Here is a 23,810-nt window from a genome sequence, read left to right as displayed (position 1 = left end):
GTGGGGGCAAAGGGTGAGATGGGATTTGAACCGGATGACGTATAAGATTCTGTATTAGGTTCTAGAATTCTTGGTTTCTAAGTAGGTCTCAATTCACATTGGTTCAGAGGATCAACAAGGTAGACTTAAGTCACTGGAGAAGAAAGTGTGAATGTTGTCAAGATTTAAGCCTTCAAAGGTGAAGGGGATAGTGCTAGTCAAACCATCACACAGTTTTTGGTTTCAGGAAGAACAAAAAGTAAAGGCAGGGCAGGACCGGAAACCAAAACCACACATTAAAAGCCAAATAGATATCATTACCCATAGAACTCAAAACAAAAAACTCATCAGGCAAAAGCCTGATGGAATGTGGGTGGAATGTGGAAGAAGCAGACTTCCACAGTACAGAAGCACTGCAGGGCCTGGTCACCAAGAAGGCTGCCTTGGCTCCTGGCAGAGTGGGGACCGATGAGGATGACAATGAACCATGTGGTGCAGTCTGTGATAGGGCAGGCTCATCACTGTTACAGGCTTCCTGCCTTAAAGATAAGTCAAGTTGTTACTAGTCAACATTTAGGGTGCTTCTGTGATAAGCTGTGCTCTGTGGAAGGTCCTGTGGGCTACAAAGAGGCATTAGAGGAAGGATCTGGAAGGATCCATTCAACCCTAGCTAGCATAAACAGATGACTGACAGCACAAGGTGGAGAACCCAACTGCCAAAGGAAGAGTAGAAAAAAATATTCATTGCAAGGTTGCACAGGAGAGATTTGTTACCAAGGGCTGGAAGTCTGGGAAGACTTTGTGAAGAGGTGGGTCTTGTATCGGGCCTTGAAAAGTCCTGGTTAACTGATTAATCAAAGGGTAGGGATTTAGATAAATAGAGAGGAAGAAAACCTCAGTTTCTAACACTTTCTAGCTCTGTGACCTTTGCTAAGTCACCTAATCTCTCTGAGTCTCAGTTTCCTCACCTGTAAAATTGAGATGATGACACTTGTACTAACTACCTCATCAGGTTGTTGTACTAGGTCAGTTAGTAAGTTAGTGAACCAGTCAATGAGCATTTATTAAGCACTTCACTGGGCTAAACACTGTGGTTGCAAAAAAAGGCCCTTGAGGAGTAACCATTCTAATAGGAGAAACTACATGTAAAGAATTTAGGCACATATAAAATGGAAGGTAATCTCACCATGTAAGTATGAGTTGTCATTATGAGCACATCATATTCAGGGAACAATAAGCAATAATAATAATAACAACAATAATGATAATAGCTAGCATTTATATGGAGCTTTATGGTTTGCAAAGCACTTTATAAATATTACCTCATTTTTATCATCACAATAGCCCTGGGAAACAGGTACTAATATTATGCCCATTTTACAGATTTGGAAACTGAGACAGGTGGAGGTTAAAGCCCAGGATCGTGCAGCTAGTAAATATCTGAGGCAGGATTTGAACTTAGCTCTTCCTGACTCCAGCTCTAGCACTCTATCCATTGAGCCACCTAGCAGAACAAGAGAATTTTGGAACTGGAAGGGCTCTTAGAGATGTCCTGGTCCAATCCTCTTAATTTTACAGATGAGGAACTGAGGTTCAAGGAAGTAAGGGCTCTTGCTCAAGGTCACATGGCTAGTTAGTGGTGAAACTGAGATTAGGAACCAAGTCTCATGATGATTTGTCCAGTGTGTTTTCCAGCAAACTTATGTCTGGCCAGGGCTGGGGTAGTGAAGGGAAGTGTAGGGAAGTGGTAAGAAAAGAACTGGGAGTGGCAGGTACAGGCTAGATCAGGAAGGTCCTTGAGTACCAGCCTACAGAGTACAGCTGTGGTTATAATGACATCTAAAGACCTTTTCAGTAAAGCCACAAACTTGTCCAAGAACACTGAACACCCAAGCCAACTGCGGGGATGCCCATGCTCTCTGGCGGCCTGAAGACAGGAAGTCAACACCTTTAGCACATCTGAGGCTCCCCAAAACACAACTCTCATGTGGAAACGATCCCTGCCCACCAATACATTTTGCTGAAACTCTATCTGCCCCTGTCCTAACCAGCTAAAAGCTGAAGCAGCAGCCTTCGTTCTATGTAGTGAATAGATTTCTAAAGCCAAATCCCAGACAAGAACATAAAGGAGGCAAATGGCCACATCATCTGCTCAACTGAAAGCATGAAAGTAGGAAAGATTTTTGATGCTGGTTTTCTCCTCCCTTTTCCCTTAAGTCAACAAGTCCCTTTCAGGGAAAAATCGAATTCCTTAGACAGATTTCAAGAAAGGATTTCTGCCAGGAAGATGTTTTTCTCTAGGGAGCACCTGACAAATCTTCAACTTAACCAGGATCAGAAGCATAAACAGATATGTGACTGAGAAAGATGAGCCAATGTGGGGATGTGGCGGGATGGGAGGGTGCTTGAGCACCCACCTGATGCTGGCTAAACAAACTTCTAAGAATGCTAGATTCAGAGGCAGGCAAGGGTTCAAGTCCTGGCTAAGAGTCCTAAGCTAGTGACTCTGAGCATTTCAGTCTCAGCATTTACAAAATGGGGATAAAAACACCTATGCTGCCTATAAAATGGTGGTGGTGGTGGTGGTAGCAATGGAAGAAGGCAAATTGCAAATCCTACAGTACTACATAAATCTGAGTTGCTGTTACCTTTATCATTGTTTCCACCATCATCATCTCTTCTAATAGGAACTCAGAGATTAGACAGAACCTAGGAGGAGAATATACTGAAGAGTTCTGGAGCCAATATAGTTGAACCACTAGGGCTAGGGAAGACGAATATTAAGTAATGCTATAGAAGAGACTAAAACCACTCCCCAAAGGTCAGTATTTCATGGCTGCTAGAGTTCTTGGTCTCTCTTGCCAGTCTGGCTATCTAAGCTGGGTCAGCAGCCTGATCCTAGCCTCTTTTGCCCACTTCCCTCTTTCTCTTTTTTCTAGTTCAGTTCTGTGAGTCTATCTTTATGGGGGACTCCTTGGTATGGAAATTCTCACTAAGCAGCAGATCAGTAGGATGGAAACTTACAGTCTTATAGAATTGCCTGAGAGGCAGGGAAATTAAGTGATCTTCCCATTGTTACAAAGCAAGTATTTGTCAGAGACCTGAACCCAGGTCTTCTTGACTCCATGGCTGGTACTCTATCTACTATACCATGCTGCTTCTGCAACCCCCTCTCAAGGCCTGTATGATAATAACAACTGACATTTACAGTGCTGAAAAGTTTGCAGAGTGCTTTCCATACTGGGACCTGAGCTTTTCAACAACCCTGTGAAGCAGGGACCTAACAGGTATTATTATCCCCATGTTACAGGCGAGGAAACTGAGGTTTGGAAAGGTTATACGATTCATCCATGGCCACACATCTGGTGTCAGAAGTGGGATTTGAACCCAGGCATCTGTTTCTTCCAACTAAGTACTCTGTTTACTCCTCCATCCTGACACTCTTCCTCCATCCTTGCCGGGGGAAAAAACAAGTCGTAATAAGAGTACATACCAAAAAGAAACAAGAATGTGAGACCAAAAGAAGACAGGAAACTGAAATGATGGCCAGTGCCTCTGTAGTATTCTTCCCCTCAGGTCCCAATGTCTAGGGCAAGAGAAAACCTGGTATTGTCACGTCCTGTGTGACTGCTATGGCGGGCACTCTCATTTTCTATCCCTTTCTCATCTACTGCTGTGCTACCTGTCTTTATCACTTCTCTCTTTTTATTCTTCCCAGACTGTCTTAGTGACACACACAGCAAGACTGCTTGATTATCCGAGGCCTCTCAAAGAAAGTTCAGAGGCTTAGAGTGGGGAGGGACTGTCAGGATCATATTCTGGTCCCACAGAGGCCTACAGATGGGAAGGGACGCCCAGTGAACGGAGCTTCAATTGGGAACCATATCTTCTGACTCTAAATCCAGTGCTCTTTCTGCTACATTGTCCTCTAAAACTCTTAAAAATATGGTCTCACATACTTCCCTCCCTTGATTTAGGGCATCACATAAACAGGGAAAAAATATCTTTCTCACTATTTTATTGACAGAGGAGGATAGAGTGCTACACAGAAGTTACAGTCTACATTAAGGCAAGCCTTCTGGTATGAACATATGTGCTGGGCCTCCAACACTTGGGTCTGACATCTCAGAGTTATCCTATTTTTACCTAGGGTGGTGTACCAGCTGCTTTATCGAGGGGTGTGTGTGTGTGTGTGTGTGTGTGTGTGTGTGTGTGTGTGTGTGTGTGTGTGTGTGTGTGTATCTCCCACACCCCTCCCCACACCCTGAAGCTCTCAAGGTGAAATAACTTGAATTTCCTCTACCCAAAGATTTTTCAGAAAAACAATTCTTCAGAGCATTTCAAATCATCTTCTTAAAATCTGGGTCTGTTAACAAATGCTCTTTTTCCAAATGTCATTCTGGAAGTCAGAATGGTAGAAGATTATTCTCTAATCTCATAGCAATTATATCTGATAGTAAACACCATGAATCTCAGTCATGGAGGGTGTGTGTGTGTGTGTGTGTGTGTGTGTGTGTGTGTGCGCGCGCACGCACGCACGTGCATGAATGTGTATGTGAACATACATGTATCTGAACACATACATATGATGGAGGAAGGAGCTGGAAGGGAAGATTTTTCTAACTTCTTTGATCTCAAATCTTCAGGGCACACATAAGCCTGACAATTACAAAGAGGTATTTTTATTAAATCATTAGCAAAGTGTACAGGGATCCAATCCAAATTCTCTTACAACAATAAGCCATAACAGCATAGAACTTACACACTCTCTCTCTCTCTCTCACCCCCCCCCCCACACTGTCAAGAGAAGGGATATGAGAAAGAAAAGCCATATTGGGAATTCAGATGTCTAATTTGGAAAGTACTCAGAGGGGACAGTATTAAGGGGAGGGGGAGAGAGGGGGGAAGGACACACAGCCTGTGCAATGTAAGCCAAATTGTGCAGGCTGAGCTGAGAATACAGCCCACAGGAAAGCTGGGATCAGGGCCAGGAAAGCAGACAAGGGAAGACCAGGGGCAGCTGAAGAGGACAGGGTCACTTTGAAGGACTCAGACAACACAGTTACAAAAATGGATAGTTAAGTGGAGCAAACCACTTGAAAAAAATCATTCCATTCAAATAAAGTGAATGAAAGGGATATGGAGGGAGTTAGAGAGAAGTTACTTTTTGTTATTCACTTCAGTATCTTTTAAAAACTTTAAACAGCTTTGAGTATGTAGGTTTAGAACTGGAGGGGACCTTCTACATGTCATCTAATATAATTCAACTCATTTTACAGATGAAGACACTGAGGAGATTGAGTGGCTTCCCTACAATCATGCAGACCGTGAAGCAGCAGAAGTGGGATTTGAACCCACGTCTTCTGACTCCACACCCGGTGCCCTGCCCACTGCACCAAGACGCCATTCTAGTCCCAATACAGATCATTTAGCCGACGCCTGCCAGGCGATCTCCAATAACACAGCCTCTAGGCCACTTCACTGCGCTCCACTCCTCCCTTTAGCCTGAAATGCCCTCTCAGGTCACCTTCATCTGCAGAATTCTGCCTGTCCATTCAGACCTAACTCAAGTGGCCTTTCAATGCCAAGCTCTCTCCAACCGTCCCCACCTCGCAATGATCGCTGCCCTTTCCAGAACGCCTCTAGAACACTGGCAGCATTTATCAGGCCCACAGGGATCAGTTTCGACACCCTTCTTGTCCTGTTGTGTTGTCCCATTCACACTGGAGGTATTTAGTTTCACATCCATTTAGGTCTTACTTTCTCAAAAAGAGTGTAAGTTTTTCCAGGGCATGGGAATTTTTCTCCATATCCCTCTTACAATTAATTTCCAAGGAATCGTTAGCTGCCTGCTGTGGGCCAGGCATCGTGCTGGGTGCCGGAGATACAGAAGAGCTGCTGCCTTCGATGAGCTTACATTCTTCTAATGGATGAAACAAAAGGTGTGTGTGTGTGTGTGTGTGTGTGTGTGTGTGTGTATGTATGTGCATAGCATGTGTGTGAGTGTGTATGTGTGTGAAAGAGTATGTCAGAGTGTGTATGTGTGTGGGAGTGTGTGTATACACACACACAAATCAAATACAAGGTAATCTTGGGGGAGGTTACTATAAGGCACTATAAACATTTCATAATTTTAAAAAAATGTTGTTCAGTTATTTTTCAATTGTGTCCAATTCTTCATGAGCCCACTTGGAGTCTTCTTGGCCAAGATACTAGAGAAGTTTGCCATATTCTTCTCCAGCTCATTTTACAGATGAGGAAACTGAAGCAAACAGGGTTAAGTGACTTGCCCAGGGTAAGTGCCTGAGGCCATATTTTTGAATTCAGGAAGATGAGTCTTCCTGACTCCAGGCCCAGTGCTTTATCCACTGTACCACCTAGCTGCCTCAATTTTAAAAAATATAAACAGTAAAAAACCCAAAAGCCTTCTAAAGACCTAACCCTAATAAAGAAAGATGAAAGCTCTCCCTAAAGGGAACAAATGGTATGTGCCTACTATGGAAAAGAGGCTGTTATCATAATCCTATCATCATCATCATCATCATCATAACAACAACAACGACAGTAAACATTCATATAGAACTTTAAGGTTTGTAAAGTGCTTTACATATATTATTTCATTTTTATTTTATGATTTATGGATTTATGATTTAGGATGTTGGTGTTATAATAATTATCCCCATTTTAAAGATGAGGAAACTGAGGCAGAGAGGGACTTGGTAAGTATCTGAGGCAGGATATGAATTCAGTCTTCCTGACTTTACCTCCTGCATTCTATCCACTGGGCTGTCCAGCTGCCAAGCCATTCAACAAGAGGGTAATGCCTTCAAAGGCTCTCTAGAGATAAAAGGGGTAGAATTCCACAGCCTGAAGTCCCAGCAAGAGGCAGCCACTAGGGATCCCAGCTACTCCTCAACTTCAGCCTGGCTTGGGAACGGGGCTGCCCTCTACAGGTGTTATCCGAGCTTCAGGTTGCTTCTTGAGGTAGGTGAGGTTGCCACTGAACAAGGCAAGGACAAGGGGGAGAGAGATTCATGCTCTGTCAGCAATCTGCCGTCACGACCGATCTGACTTCTGCAGTTGCTTTATTGCTCCAGCACAGATTGAAGGAAGGTTTTGCACTTTTGAATTTTGCAAATTAAGATTAAGATCCCCATGTTAATTAATAGAGGACTTTAGCTATCATTGGATCTTAACCAGCAGCTAGCACAATGCAACGCAGAGCTGAGCAAATAACTTAATTTAATAATTAGCACTAATTCCTTTCTATCTGGTAGATGTGTATGGGAACAATATTTAGATCCAAAATCTAAATCTCCTTTAAAACCAGCCTATAGCTTAATCATATAGTACATCCTACAAATTCGCTTACGTGGGCTTTTTTGGGCAATAAACTTTTTGTGGAGAAGGGGCTAGGGTAGGGTGACTAGAGATACTTTGAATGTCTTTAAAGTCTTCTTACCCTTTGCTGTGTTTCCCCCGGCTCCCTGTGCGGTGATGAGTCTGTGGCCCACCAACGCCGGACAGAATACAAGAGTGGTCTGTCCAGGGTTAAAGGATGTTCCCTGGCAGCACTCCAAACCCTGCTAGCCTGGCTGTGTCTCATCTCTTAGATACTAAGGTCAGAAAGATGACTAACGCAAGGGTACCCTGTTAGAACAAACCACCTTTCTGCATTTCATTGTGTCAGCTGTCAAATATTCTAAGTATCTAAAACATTACAAGATGCCGTTTTGGGCCCCAGCTGCAGTCTCCTTTTAATAAAGCACTTTTGTTTGGCCAAGCCCCTGGGATCTTAACAGTCTTCTCCTATAAGGCTACTTTCCATCTCCTCTTGCACTTTTTTATATACATGGTGTCTCTCATTGGAATAGAAGCTCCTTGAGGGCAGGGACTATTGCCTTTCTTTGTATCCCTAGTGCTTAGTACAGGGTAAGCACTTAATAAACTATTATGGGCTAATTAGAACATTTTCTTTCAAATACAAAATGTCTCCAAACTACATCAGTGCCCCATAGACCCTATGATTTGTTTATATACACCAAGTGATTCTTTCTGTCATCTCTTTCCCCTGATATTTCTTTTGTTTCTAAAGAAAAATGTCCCACTCACTTGCGATCACAACCTAAATGGCTTCCAAGGGTTACTGCAGAAATTGCCTCAGGACAATCCTGACTTAATTTCCGCGCTTGGATAAAGAGCACAGTCAACAGCCAGAAGTGTGAGAAGGACATGTGGTACGTATGGAATGACTGCTGGGGGATGCCTGCCTAGACAAGAGAGTGGGGGGGAGATGGATACTGGCCTTCTGCTGTGTGGGCCCTCCAGCACTTTCAGATTTGCTATCCCAACAAGGCAGGATCTAATTTCAAGTGTTCTTGACTCCTGATCCAACACTCCTTGTTCTTAAGGATGATGAGAATTTTTGTGTGACTTATAACAGAACATAAGCTCCATGAGCATAGTGATAGTTTTGTTTTGAGCTTTTTCTTCCCTGTGCCTAGTCCACTTTGTGGATACACACTAGGTGCTTATTAAGTCCTGGATGAATTAACTGAATTGAATTCCCTAGAGGTCACAGTGATCACAAAGAAAATTAGGCAGCAGTTGAGACGTAGAGGTCAAGGATTTGCTCAGGGACACAAAGCAAGTTAGCAGCAAAACCCAGACAAAAAAAATCAAAGGGGCAGCCAGGTGGCACAGTAGATAGAGCACTGGCCCTGGAGGCAGGAAGAACTGAGTTCAAATCTGGCCTCAGACACATAACACTTGCTAGCTGTGTGACTCTGGGCAAGTCACTTAATCCCAAATGCCTCATAAAACAAACAAAAAAAAAAACAGGGGTCCTGATGACTCTTTTAAGATACTAAATCAGGAGTTCTTAACTTTTTTTGTGTGCTGGAATCCTTTGGCAGTCTGATGATAGCTATGGACTCTTTCTCAAAATAACATTTTTAAATGCATAAAATAAAATACATGAGATTACAAAGGAAACCAGTTATATTTAAATAAAGTTATCAAAGGTATTTTAAAAAACCAACCAAGTTCACAGACTGGTTGCCCCTACCCTGAGGTTAAGAACCCTTGGACTAAAGGAAGCAGATAGGTTTTACTTGTGTCTTTTGGGCAAGTAATGGGATGGTTTCAGATTTTCTTACACAGAAGTAAAATAGCAGAATGCCTTCTAGATGTAGTTTTCTTGTATATTCCCTTTTCATTCTTACAACAGTCATGTGAAATAGGCAGGGATTATCTCTATTTCAAAATCAACAACTAATTACTTAGGTATTGCAGGATGGTAAGACAGTATTGGACCAGGCTCCAGGAAAATGTATTGAAATTCTGCCTTTGATACTAAATAGCTCTGTGATCACTTAACCTTTTTGAACTTTACCTTTCTCATTTGTAAGAGGGGGTACATACCTCAGCAAGATGCCTGTAGTACTAAAAATAAGATCAAATATGTAACAATGCTTTACAAAATTTAAAGTGTTATATAAATGTCAATCATTACTTATAGTTTACAAAATACTTTAAATTTATTTTTATCTTATGACCTGCACAACAAGTCTATGAGATCAGTAGTATAGATATCATTCTTCCCATTTTACAGATGAGAAAATTTAGGGAGATGAATGACTGGCCCCAAGGTCACAGGACCAGAACACAGGTCATGTGATCACAGATTCGAGTAGGAAGGGACTTAAGACTGCACTTAGTCCAAACCTTTCATTTGACAGAAGAGGGACCACAAGTCAAGAGAGACCCAATGACAAATATGTCATAGTGGTCACAGGTGGCAAAGGAAGGATTTTCACAGAAGCATCGGATTTGAGGGTTGAAAGGGACCTCAACGGCCATGCAGCTCAACTCACACAAGGAATCACCGTTATAACATATCCAAAAAGCAGTCTGCTGGAAGGGGGACTCACTACCTCAAGAGCCCACCGGATTTGGACCCGAGTGTTCTGACTTCAAATCCAGCACTCACGGGTCCTACAAAACACGTCAACTTCTGTTTCATTGTCATCCTACTAACCCCTTACTCCAGACATTGGGGCAAACTCAGAAAATTTGTTCTCTCTGCTGCTGACTACCTATGCTGTTCCACAGACAGCCAGCATCTTTTTATGCTTCAAGAGAGGAAAGCTACAGAACTGAGGCAAGGAGAAATGGGATGGACAGCATCAACACCAAGACCTTTTACAAGGGGAGTGTTCAAGATCATCTTTGTAAAGCAACCGAGCCAGAATGCCTCCCACTATACACCATGGTACCACTGCAGGTGACAGGCAGACTGGAGAATCAGATGGTGAAGCATCTGCCTGGGAGTCTTACAGCCAGATTCTTCCCATCTTCCCCCTCCAAGATAAACCTTCTAATCCACCCAAGGCCTGGGAGATACAACCCATGCTCCTTTCCTGCCTGTTTCTAGACTACCTGCTGAAAGACAGAGCTGGGGTTGTTCTCATCAGGTGTGTTGTTGCTAAATGGATCCCTGACAGCACGGATCCTCTTGGGAGTGACAGAGTGCAGACAGAGTCCCTCTGGAGAACGAGCAGAGGTACCAACACAGAAACACCACATTCAGGAGGTAAAGAAACTGGAAGAACAGACTCACCGAGTGCACAGGGAAGGAGCTGTGCCGGCTGAGAAAGGAGTTAGAGATGGACATACCGAGGCCCTGAGTGGCACTGGTGTCCTCAGGCGTGAAGGGCACTTTAGTTGGCTGGACACAGTAGGAGACAGAGGAGAAGGAAGAGGCAGCATAGGAGGCCTGCTGGACAGAAACAAGAGGGCAAAAAGGGAGGAAGGATAAAAAAAAAAAGCAGAACAACAGAGTGTGAATAAAGGAGAAGTGGACAGGCAAAACAAACTAAATTCTGAGGCCCTCTGGAGACGGAGCGCTGCTTCCTTGGGTTAGTTTGCTGATTCACAATGCCTGCTGCAGATTAACTACACTGGGCACCCTACACTGAGTGCTGGAAACACTTTTTCATAAAATAAAGGAAACGTACATTGGGACCTGCTGGATGCCCATCTTGGAACCTTCCCTCCACTGGGCCCACGAATCACAGAGCTCTGGCCCAAGTGCCCGTAACAAGGCTTCCTTCCCCTGCTGAGTCTTTGGACCCCTGTTTGGGAAACCTAGGAGCCTGTGAGAAGTTACAGTCTGGAGTAGATACCCGAGCAGCAGTCCGTGGGTATTTGCCATGTCTGCATATAAGAATTCCCCTTCCGCTTTAGGAGAAAATAAGCATTTTGATTCTAATCGAGATCTCACAGAGTGGCAGGGTTTCTACAGTCTTCTGGGCAAACTCATGTTTAGCGGTTCCCTGGGGCATAATGGCTGTAATGTAATCCTCTGTATGCATGCCCCTCCACTCCCACTGCTCATATTTTTTTTGAAAGCAGCTTTCTATTTGTCATGTCATCATTATTTCAGTAACTGTCTGGCAGTGGGGTGGGCAGGTATTATTTCCATTCTGCAGGTGAGAACTGCATGCCTAGAGAAGGGAATTTGCTTGCCCAAAGTCACTCAAGCGGTGAGGGGCAGAGCCAGAACAAGACTTCAGGTCACCGGACATTCACTTGAGCTCTCTACCCCAGACGAGGCTGCCACAGAGAATCAGACTAAGACTTCCCTGTTCAGACTGCTGCTGGACTCTAGCTGCAGAATGGACGCACATTGTCAGAGCTGGCCAATACGCTGTTGTGTGTCACCAAGGGAAGGTTTTATAGGGCAAGAGGCAGTCACTGGCAAGTGGCAATGGTATTTTTTAAAAACCTATTCACAAAGACATTTTTAGAAATGGCTGTTTCTTTTTATTAAACTGAAAGATTCAGTTTAGCCAGGGTCATCAAAACACCAATGCAGATATTCTTATGGACTTAATGGAAGCAGGAGCTAGAGAAAATGCTCCACAAATCAGGAATGGGCTTTTGATGAATGATGACATCAGCCCTGCTCCTGACACAAAATGCAGACACAAAAATGGAATTTATGCTCCAGTGGCCTCTGCTTCTAGGAAAAGCAAGGGCTATACCTTGGCAGCCTCTTGTAATGGGTAAATAAAGAAAAGAAAAATCGCCCAACATGCTGGGACCTTTTACTTCTTCTTGTTAAAGAGGTGCCAGATGGGGTGGCTGAGAAGCAAAACATCACATCTGAGGCTGAAAGGGTCTGGAATTCCCTTCTGGGGGCCTGGTTGTTCTTGTTTTTTTTCCCCACTAGAGGAGGGAAGATGGCTGAAGGATAGGTTTGAATTCTAAAAAAAGGTCCACGTGAGCAATCCACAGGAGCACAGAAGGGCTTCAGGGAGGATGCCACCTGCAGAGCCCTCCAGGCCATTCCAGACCACTGTGGGTGGGCGGATGCCCCTGAGTATGGTTGTCTTTGATGGTGACTTTTTTTTGTTCAATAAAAGTAAAGAACATCCTTCAAATAGGAGGATTTTGAAATAGTGAGTTGTCATGGACAGAAACACAGATGTAGAATGCTTGGGTTTAATCCTGCCTCAGATGTCAAACTTCAGTGGGATGCTGATAAGTCACTTCATGGTTCTATGCCTTAGTTTCCTTACTGGTAAAATGAAAGGGTTGGGGGCAGCTAGGTGGCACAGCGGAAGTCAGGAGGACCTGAGTTCAAATCTGGCCTCAAACCAAACACTTGTCACTTACTAGCTGTGTGACCCTGGGTACATCACTTAACCCCAATTGCCTAATTAAAAAAAAAATGAAACGGTTGGATTAGATGGCCTTTAAAGTCCCTTCTGGTTTTAAATCTAGGGTTCTATGATTAATTAAAAGGAGAAACAAACATAGGACACCTAAAATGCAGGATGGATCTGTCTAAAGTAGAAGCTCTTAATCTGGGATCTATGAACTTGTCTTAAAAAAATTTGATAACTATTTCAATACAATTGGTTTTCTTTTTAATTTTATGTATTTTATGCATTAAGAAAATTATTTTGAGAAAGAAGTCATAGGGCTCACCAGAATGCCAAAGTGCTCCATAGTGCAAAAATAGGCCAAAAACCTGTGGATGAAAGTCATGCTCTTCTTTCAATGTTGGGTTTTAACTAGGCCATCTTATGGCCAGGGCTAGAATCTAGAGAGACGCTGCTTTCTCACCCTTTCCAAGTGTAGAAATCTATAGCACCTGATAGTTTAGAAAGTCTTTTACCTCCATGTGACCCTCAGATCTCTGCATTGTGTGTAGGGAGCAGGAGGGATTAGGCCCCACTAAGTAGACACCCTAGTTCTGAGTTGTATACCAACCATTCCCTATGCCCTGATTAAGTTCTTCCTTCCTGGGAGGGTTAATTTCTGAACCAGAAGAGAGGAAGAAGAGGGAAAGTGAGCATCAGCAGAGAAGAGCACATAGCAGCACAAACCCCATCACAGCACCGGATAAAACTATCAGCAGGACAGCTGGGAGCCCAGCAGACTGTTAGTGAACCTAAAGAGCAAATCAGACATCAGGGAGACAGAAAAGATCTGAATGACACAGGTGCATTTCTAGAGCTTTGAACCGTAAGAGGACAGGGCTGACCCAGTAAATGGTGTGCAAGCATTGTCCTAGCTCATGGTTCAGATTTGAAATTCCTGCTTGAGAATGAGAGTGAGGACAGAGTCATTTCCCTCAAGGAACTCCCGAGGCTGTCAGGCCGGGACTGGGCAGGGTCCAGGGGGGTGCCACTTACCAGCTGCCTCTGCTTGGGGGGCAGAGCAGGGGGCGGGGCCAGCTCCTGGGTGAAGGAGTCATTAAAGCCGTAGACCTCCATGAGGAGTTTGTTTTTCTGCTGGTAGATGTGCTCATTCTGGGGCGTCTGGTAGAACATGGAAGGCTGGGGCTCTGAGTAGTCCTCGAGGAGCTGCATGTAGGCCAGCACTGAAAGACAAAGTTTGTTTTGTTTTTGGAGTCTGGGGCTCTCTACCTCACCCAGGCTAGAAGCACATGAGGTCTCCCTCAGGGCTGACCTCAATGCTGACAACCAAGCCAGCTCTGATTTGCTCCCTTTTTCCAACCTGGGCCTGTTCATCCCTCCTCGGAGGTTCTGGGGATTCACAGCATTGGTGCCAGACTTAGCACACACACCTGATTCAGTTGGCATTAGCCCTAATGCAGAAGCTGCCTACCAGCCTCAGCCTCTGCAGCAGAAAGGACTAGAAGCATGGGCCTCTACCCTAGGCACTCTCATTGCTGAGGACTGGGGGGTGCCGAGCATTAAGATTAGAGCAATTAAGTGCGCACCCTAATATCACTCCTTCAAAAGGTGTAAGTCAGAAACTGCTGAAGGGACATGTCATGCTAAGAGTTCTAACAAATCTCTGAATGTAGCTGAATATTTATCATGCCCCCAGTGGGTAAAATTAAGTATCATTCTTTTAAAAAAATTTTGTTTCAATTAACAAAATTCTGTTTTCTCTGCTTTTCCCTTCTGAGAAACAACAAACAAACAAAAAGCACCTTGTAACAAATATACATAGTCAGGCAAAACAAAATTTCACATTGGCCATGTCCAAAACATACGTCTTATTCTGAGTCCATCACTTCCTTTTCAGGATGCAGGTAATAGGCTTCATTATCAGTCTTTTTGGAATCATGGGTGGTCATTATGATGACAGGTGCTCTTAAAAATAAATATCATTCTTAGCCTGAAGCTAGATGTGGATTTGGAGGACCTGGGTTCAAACCCTGGCTTGGCTACTTAATACCTATGTGGTCTCAGGCAAGTCTCCTTCCCCTCTTTGGGCCTCAGTTTCCTTATCTGCAAAATAAAAGGGTTGGACTAGACCTCAGATACCCTTTCCCTCTCTAAATTTATGATCCTAAGTTCTCCTCAGCCTGAAGCAGGAACACGTCTTGTGAAGTTCTTAGTGGGCAACAGGAAGAATATTGAATTTGGAGCTGGAACGTCTTGACCTGAGTCTCTGTTTTGACACTCATTAGCTTGTGAGACCTTGGGCAGATCACTTCAACTCTACTTGCCTAATCTCACCAGATGATGTAAATTAGATGGGAAGCTCCTGGAGGGCAGGCCTGTCTTTTGCCTTCTTTTGTATTCCCAGCACTTATTAGCACCGTGCCTGGCACACAGTAGGCGCTTAATAAATGTTTACTGATTATCTACAAAATGAGGAAAATAAAATTCATTCCACCTGTCAGAAAGAGTTAATGTAAGACTGAAATGAGATAGACTACAGGGAGTATATTAAAAGCACTTTAGAAATATTAGCTATTACCATGAAGAACAATTGTAAAAACAGTGCCCTACAGTCCTCTCATACTTGTTTACAAAGTGTTTTCCTTGCAGGAATCTCAAGCAGTTGGTAAGCACCAAGATTATTACTCCCATTTTATAGGAATCATTGGCAGGCCTCCAACCCAAGCCTTTGGACTCCAAGGCCCTGCTCTGGACAGCTGGTGGATAGGGTGGCTGCTGGGCCTGGCTTTCAGTTCTGCCTCTGACTCACACTAACTATGTGGCTCTGGACAAGTCACTTAACCTTTCTCAGCCTAGCTGTTAAATGGGGAAAACTATAGGAGTTACCTCTAAGGGTTGGTATGAAGCTAAGTTACGGCATGACCTCTGCAAACTTGGAAGGGCTGTGTAGGAATGGCTCTCACTCTGTGTGTCACTATGGCCTCTAGGAGCAAACACAAACGCCTCTGTTTGGCATTCAAAACCCTTCAACAAGCCCTGGACCCAACCAGCCCTTCCAGCTTCCTTATAGATTCTCCCACGGTTCCTCACACTCCAAACTCCACTCTTTGTCCCCAGCCTAGAATGTTCTCCCCCTTCCTTTTGATTCTTAGAATCGCTTGTTTCCTTCAGAGTTCAGCTCAACTATGCCTTTCGGGATCTCCCCATATGCCAATGCCTTCTCCCTCCTTCGTCTTTATTTTGAGAGGCAGCCTGACACTGGATGGAAAGCTGGACTCCAAATCAGGAAGACCAGGGTTCAGGGCAGACCACCTCTCAGTATGGCAGCTCTCTAAGACTCTAAAGCACAGAGAAGCTATTGACCCACGCTGGTGGTGGGAATTTCTCCATCGAGGAGCTTCTTACATTGTTGAAATCACAGCTCTGGTCCCTATCCTTATCCTGTTCATTCTGTACATTATTTATTAAATATGTATGTGCTGTCTCTTCTATAGAATGTAAGCTCTTTGAGGACAAGGACAGTCTCGCTTTGGCTCTGTACTCCCCCCTCCCCCCCCTCCCAGGCCCTAGCATTGTGCCAGGTACTTAATCAATGCTGGCTGACCAATTAATACAGATTATCAATTTCATATCTGGAAGGACAGGGATACCTTAAAAAGATGAGAAGAGGCTGGAAAAGTAAACTGGCTGAATGAACCTTTGGTCCTTCTCCCTAAAATCCTTTTAGAAAACCTTTCACTCGCATTTAGCCGCAAATTCTGAATACCACCAACTACGAATGCCACTGGGCCATAGTTTCACTATGTACTTGTTTGAAGCAAGGGCTTCAGCTTGCCAGGAAAGGCAGCCAGGTCTTTATTTGTTCTGCAAAGTGTGATATACACCTAAGGAGGTGTTTCCAAGCCCAGTAGACTTTGCCTGGGGAGGTGAGAAACCAGAACAAAGAGCTCAGCTGTCGTCTGTCGGGTGATCTCATCCTGGGGACCCTTCCCAACATGATAGCAGGTGCAGAAGCCCTAAGCCCTCACATGAGGGCATCAGCCTGTGCTTCATTAGGCTTTACAAGTTCAATTGCTAAAGTCGCCTCCATCTCCTCTGCGGACCCAAATCCATCTCAGCAGACTCTGGAGGGTTTCTCTGGGACGTCAGGATTTCAAGCCTAGCAAATGAATGGGTTTCTGATAGAGGCAGGTTTTGGCACGTGGTTGTAGTCAGGCTTTTACCATAACAAAGAGAGGGATCTGAGCTACCAAGTGGCAGGAGCCTGGGTCCTACCTCATCTATGGCCAGAGAAGGCCTGCAGACAGTTTCTTTGGTTTGCTTGTATATCCCATGCACTTTCCTGCAGAATCACCTCATCAGTACTTGTGGATTGAGAACCCCAACTGATCAGCCATTCTGGACTGAGAATGCTTTTTTTAATTACTTAATTACTTAACTCCTAATTATGTGATTACTGGGGCTATTTGGGCTTAAGATATTTGCAAGTCTTGGGATAAGAAGGCAATGTAGAAGGAGGGTTAAAGTCTAGTACTATAATGTAAATGATCTACATTGAAGCAAAAACCAGAATACTACTACAAATTAGAATGCTAAAAGCTGCTGGGCTCTGTCTGGGCTGGTTAAGATCCATATACAGGAGACATCTTTGGACCCTCACAAAAGATGGCTGAAGGAGGCAGGATAGGCGCTGCCATGTTGGGAGACATTCCATATGGTGAATTTGGATAAATGGATGGATGGCCTTGGAATCTGAGAACCAGGGTTCCGATCCCAGCTCTACTACTTACTACACCCCTGCCAGCACTCGCAGACACAGGCTGTTAACTTTTCTGGGGCCTCAATTTCATCTTTTCAAAGGACAGCATTGGATTAGATGGTCTCTTAAGGCCCCTTCTAGCTCTTTATCTATGATCCTAAGAGGCTCAAGAATGGGTAGGCAATAGAAATTAAATTATAGTATGGACATTTCAAGTGGTGAAATGCATGGGAAAGAAATCAGATTTTTTTTTAAAAGCCAAGGCGGTTTAATCTTAGGCCATTTCAGTGGTGGGCCTCTGTCAGATGATAATAATAATTATTACAATTTTAATGTACTTTCAGGTTTCCAAAGTACTTTTGCCACAACAAACTGGTGATGAAGGCATTGCTAGCATCATATAATTATACTTACTTTACAGGAGAGGAGACTGGGACTGAGGCTCAGATAAGCTAAATCACCTAACTAGGTTCACACATATCTAGGACCTGCCAGAACCAAGATTCTGGGGCCTCTAAGACCAGGCCCCTTCCTACAACACTGCTACCTCTCAGATGGAGCTAAAACGCAGAAGTGAATCAAACAGGCTTTCTCTCCAGGGAACTACTTCAAGAAATCTTTTTTATGTCTGAAAACAGGACACGTGAATTTGTATTTTCAGGCCCCAAATGGAGCTTAGAGAAATGAGAAAGGGGCAGCAACTCCAAGCTGGTTAGTCAGGAAGAGTGGGAGCTTTTCTTCTTCCTTCTGAGCGCCCCTGTGGCTCCAGGTACCCACAGAACATTCTCTGGCTGATTTCAAAGCCTCCTTTCAAACACAAATAGACTTTTTTTTTTTCAGCAGCTGGAGGACACAGAGCTCTGCAATAAAGGGCGATGATGTATAAGCAGACGATGACGGTCCTCATTGCATGGGCTCAGCCTCTTGGCTCCTGCCAACACAAAGCACAACTCCTGTGCCAGTGTCCACCTGATGAAGCTCTAAGGCTCATTCCAAAGAAACTGCTTTGTTTCCCCTGGCTATATCAGGTCTGAGAAGGATAGAACCTATGCAGACTATTTCTCTCTCTCTCTCTTTCTCTCTTTTTCTAGGCAATGGGGTTAAGTGACTTGCCCAGGGTCACACAGCTAGTAAGTGTCAAATATCTGAGGTCACATTTGAACTCAAGTCCTCCTGACTCCAGGGCCCATGCTCTATCCACTGCGCCACCTAGCTGCCCCCTCTCTAGGCTATCTTAAAGAACCAGCAATTACCCTCCTTTGGACAAGGATATAGGAATGGCATACTGGAAAGAATGCTAAACCGGGAAGTCAGGAAGACAGGAGTTCAAATTCCACTTTGAACACTTACTAGCTATGTGACTCTGGTAAAGTCACTTCAGCTCTACTCAATTTCCTCAGCTGTAAAATCTGGGGATTTAAAGGGAGTGGTCTGTACTCAGTGAGCTCTAAGGTTCCCTTCTAGCTCCCATGATTAAAGCACTGAACGTGGAGCCAGAAAGACCTGGGTTTGAACTTTACCTCCATCACGCATTAGCTGGCTATGGGACAAGGAACAACTTCTTTAAGGTGATCTCTGGTTTCCTCCAAAAAACAGGGGAATTCATAGCACATCCAGTGAGACAATGTATGCAAGGTGTTTTGCAAACCTTAAGGCATTCTGTGTCAGTCATCACCACCATCATCATCATCATTATCACCATCACCATTTCACCAAACATGATGGTTTTCCATTATGAAAAGGGACTTCTCTATAGAAGAAACCTATCACCTCCCAAGCACTTAGGAATAGCCATAATACTTCACCATCTTTTAGAAACCTGGCAGACTTGACACTTATGAGAGGGGCCCTCCCAAAAGGCTCAACAACACCCCTGGCAGGCATCACTTAGACAACTCGGCAGAAGGGAGCTGCAGTGGGCAGTTGAAGCCAAGGGGGGAGGTTGGGTTGGCAGACTGCAATTATGAAAACTGGAGCCTCTCCAGGACACCAGTGCTCGAACGCCTGCCTGGGGAGGAAGTGCCTGGGTTCTCTGATGAGCTGTGGTTTCTTGATTTCTACAGCTTATACAAAAGATAATAAAGCTTAGGTGTAAATAGTGCTGGATTTCACCCCTCACCCCAAGTGCTCTTGAAATGTAAGGAATAGTTTTCATCTCTTTTTTAATCCTCAAGACAACCCTGTGAAGTAGGTAGGGGAGAACCGTTACCTCTGTCATAAAAATGAAGGAAAATGGTGGCCTGAAATTAAGTGGCATGGCTAAGGCCATCCAGCTAAGAACCAGGATTAGAATTCCAGTGTCCTAGTTCAGGGCTCTGTCCCGCCACACTAAGGGACAGCTTCAGGTTTTGGGACAGTGGCTCCATTCTCATCTCAGGGGTCAATGTGACCTATTGAATGAAATCTTGGAGGCAAATGTCAACTTAATCCAAAATGAGCTAATTTTTAAGATGATGAGGAAGATAACAATAATGATAGTCATAATAATACCTAGCTTTTCTTTTGTTTAGGAGGAAAAAACTAATTTCCCTTAGTTTCAAAGAGGAAACTCCCTCTGCTAAAACAGATGGGAAACTACAATTCAAGAGGTTCAGAGTTGTCTGGATGCTTTCAGCAGTTTAAGGGACTTGCCTAGGGTCAGCCTGCCAATATGTGCCAGAGATGAGACTTAGGCCCAGTTCCTCCTGATTCCAAAACTGCCTCTGTTCCTATGTCACACTGCCTCTGATACCTGGCAAGCACGTATGGCTTTAAGATTCACAGACTATTTTTACCAACTTCTTTTCCTCCATTTTTGGAGATAGATCAGCACAAAAGCCTTAACTTGCTCCATTTTTCCAACTTTGGCTGGTTCTCCCCTTCTCAGGCAGCTTGGTGGTCCTCGGCTCCAGGGGGCTTGCTTTTGCCCAAATGTAGCTCAGAACCCCTGACCTTAAGCAATCCATCGGCCTCAGTCTCCCAGCAGCAGGGACTACAGGTGTGCACACTGTGCCTGCCCCACAGACCACTTTACATAGGCTATCTCGCTTGAGCCTCACAGACATTCTCTGTTCCTGAACAGGGCCAATGACATCAGGAAGGTGATGTCTGGACTTGCGCTGAACTGGATTTAAGTGAGGCCTATCTGTGCAAAGTCATCGGCCTTGGCCTGGAGTCAGGAAGATCTGTCTTCCTGAGTTCAAATCCAGCCTCAGATGCTTACTAGCTGTGTGACCTTGGGCAAGTCACTTAACCCTGTTGCCTCAGTTTCCTCATCTATACGATGAGCTGAAGGAAATGGCAAACCACTCCAGTATCTTTGCCAAGAGAACCCCAAACAGGGTCACAAACAGTCAGACGTGACTCAAGAACAACAACAGCAACAAAAGCAACTACCCTCCTTACTTCTGAGATGAGAAAGCTGGATGCGTGGAGGTTAAGCAATCTGTCCATGTCACATTGCTAGGGAGGGTCAGAAGCAGGCCTTTCCAAAGCTAAGCCCAGCACCTTATCTACTACGACTCACCGGCTTGGTGTAAGGAGGGCATGAAAAGGGCAAAACATGTTATATCCCCCAACCAGTGTGCACACTTACTGATGGCAACGGTTATGACACACCCAGTCAGTGTTTATGGGAGAGGTGAAAAGAATTACTGTGCGCCTAACTTAAAAGAACGCATTTTCATCCTTTTATGGACTCCTACAGTAACTGGTCCTTGTTGTTCAGTTGTTTTTAGCTGTGTCTGATGCTGTATGACCCCATTTGGAGTTTTTTGACAAAAATACTGGGATGGTTTGCCATTTCCTTCTCCAGTTCAGATGAGGAAACTGAGGCAAACAGAGTTAAGTGATTTGCCTTACAACTAGTAAATGTCTGAGGCTGGATTTGAACTCAGGAAGGTGAGTCTTCCTGAGCCCAGGTCTGGTGCTCTATCCGCTGAGCCACCTACCTGCCCCCAAACTGGTCCCTGACATAAAGAATAACAAAGACTCTACGTCTACCTGTAAAGAAAAAAAGAGTATGCTTATTTCCTTTCTGTTTCTGTTCTTCACAAAAGGATATCTCTCCCTTTTCCACGATGGCAAACGCCCAACAATATGAGTTCTAACAAGCCAGGAATAAAACCACGTGCCTGTGTCTGTAGCCAACACCATGTGTCTGTTCCAACTATGCCGCAATGCAATCTCTGTCTACATTTTTACATCTAGAAGAATGCTAGAAAAGGAAAGGAACGGGAGCCTGGAATTCAGCACGGCAGAGCAGACTGAGACAAGTTAAAAAGGGGCATGCTGACTCTTTAAACACTCCCATTTGTAGTGGGAGATTGAGAAAATGGAAACATTCCTGGGATTACTCTTTGCAGACCCCTCCCCCTGGTGCTGTGGTTTTTAATGAGGCATCAATTCAAAAAGCAGATGCGAAATTACATCACTGGCCTTTAACAACCAGATGAAGGGAGAAGGGAAAAGCCCTGGTTTCTTACATGAAGGGGCTTGCTCCATAGAGATGATGACTGACATGGGCAAGACCTCTCAAGCTGAGCTGTGGAAGGCAACATCTTTGTTCTTAGGCTCATAAGATTTGGAACTAGAAGGGAACCTAGGTCCACTGACTCTCAATCTAGAACATTTTCAATTTCATCTCTATCGCCATATTCCCTTGAACATTTTAAAAGTGTAGGTAGCTACTACCAACGGTCTCAGAGGCAGTGTGAGAAGGAGCCAGGAGGAAGGGAAGGAAAACACTAAAACCTTTATTCCTGAAACTGGCCACAGAGAGGGAAGCCAGAGAAGGTGGAGAGTCTACAAAGATAGTCTATTTCCTGAAATCATTCACTTGCAGCAAGAATTCTCCACCACAGCTACAAGAGCAAGGAGAGTGATCATGTCACCCTTTGCAGGAAGAGTAAGTTATAAGTGGGAAGGTGAGGTGAGAAGCACGGAAGTGTTTCTTGTACAAATGGGGCGGGGCTGACTACTACCAGAATTCAGGATGAGGGTGGCAAGTTGTTTTTCTAAGAGGTGGGCTGCTGCTGGCTGAACCAGCCAACAAGTTATGGCACACAGAAGCTAAGATGGGCTTCAGAAACTCCATTAAGCAGAAGTTGGTTGGATCCAGGAGGAAGATAAGAGAATAGGAAGCTGGCGGGGGGGGGGGGCGCCTGCTTCCACTGGAAGGAAATTCCATGGCAGATAAGAGAAATGAAACAGACAGATGGGGGGCTGTTGACATCTTTCTCAACACTACCCACGGTCAGGCAGCACAATATGTGATTCAAAAGCATCACCCGCTGAAATGTGTGATTGGGGACGAGTGTCCTCAGTCAGTCCTGCCAAGCAACCTCACATCTCAAGCTGGATTACTGCACTTGTTATGGTAAATGTTTGCAAACTAAATGGTAGTGCTGGCAAACAGGTATTGCTCAAAGACTGATGCTGTTTCCAGCCTCTCCCTTCTCCAATCATACACACCTGCTAAACTGATATTCCTAAAATACAGATCTGATTTCTCTCTCTCTCTCTCTCACCCTCAAAAACCTTCAATGACTTCTTACTGCTTCTCACATAAAATGCTCTGGATTACCTTTCTGGTCTTATCTCATATCACCACTAACCCCCTTCACACACTCTGTCCTAGTCAAACTGGTCTGCTACTCACTGTTCCCTGTATTTAAGGTTCCATTTCCAAATTCCATACCTCTGAAAAGTGGTCCTCCATGAATAAAAGGCCCTCTCTCCTCCCTTCTGCCTTGGAGAATCCCAAACTTCCTCTGAAGCACAGTTCAATATCACCTCCTAAACTATGCCTTTCCCAATTGTTAAGGTTAGTAGCATTTCTACCTTTAGAAATCACTTTGCATGTTCTTTACAATTATAATATTAGCTTCATTCATATAGTGCTTTAATGTTTGTAAAATACTTTATAGACATCACATCATTTGATTTCTTACAACGGACCTGAGACTCGTGCTATTATTATCCCCATTTTATGATGAGAAAACTAAGGCTCAGATAGGTTGAGTGACTTGCCCCAGAGTAAAAAAGAGTAAATGTCTAAGGTGGGATTTGGACTCATGTATTCCTGACTCGGGGTCCAACACTCTATCTATCGACTATATCATGCTACCTCTTAAATAACTACTTGGTGTTGGCTTGGGTATAGGTTGTATCCTGTTAGAATGTAAGCTCCTTGAAGGCCCAGCCTATTTTGTTTTTGCTTGGTATCACCAACACCTAGCACAGGACCTGCACATTGAAGGGACTTACTACATAGCCAGGGAACTAGATTGAGTTGCATGGAGTAGAGAATTACACTGCAGGATTCTAGCTTAAGACTGTGATAGGCAAAATCCACTTTTTGAGGGTGGGGACCAGATATGTGATTTCAATAATACAAGAAAGCCCTGGCGGGGCACCAACTC

General features: G+C 44.2%; 1 protein-coding gene across 4 annotated transcripts in view; it reads right to left on the bottom strand.

The window, feature by feature from the left end:
• RAPGEF1 (Rap guanine nucleotide exchange factor 1) overlaps window positions 1-23,810 on the bottom strand; it is a 187,878-nt gene that overhangs the window by 44,020 nt on the left and 120,048 nt on the right. For 3 of the 4 annotated variants that reach the window (XM_020973494.2, XM_078149981.1, XM_078149980.1), the window contains one exon: window positions 13,686-13,873. In XM_020973494.2, the coding sequence (XP_020829153.1) occupies window positions 13,686-13,873 (188 nt within the window). Of the gene's footprint in view, window positions 1-10,600; window positions 10,760-13,685; window positions 13,874-23,810 lie in introns of all 4 variants that reach the window. The other variant, XM_078149982.1, reaches the window with a different exon arrangement.

The sequence above is a fragment of the Phascolarctos cinereus genome, unplaced genomic scaffold (assembly GCF_003287225.1).
Source record: "Phascolarctos cinereus isolate Bilbo 61053 unplaced genomic scaffold, phaCin_HiC Scaffold_2;HRSCAF=192, whole genome shotgun sequence".
In the NCBI taxonomy this organism is placed as follows: Eukaryota; Metazoa; Chordata; class Mammalia; order Diprotodontia; family Phascolarctidae; genus Phascolarctos; species Phascolarctos cinereus.
The sequence above is the reverse complement of the archived record's forward strand: the minus strand, read 5'-3'. Positions and strand labels throughout refer to the sequence as shown.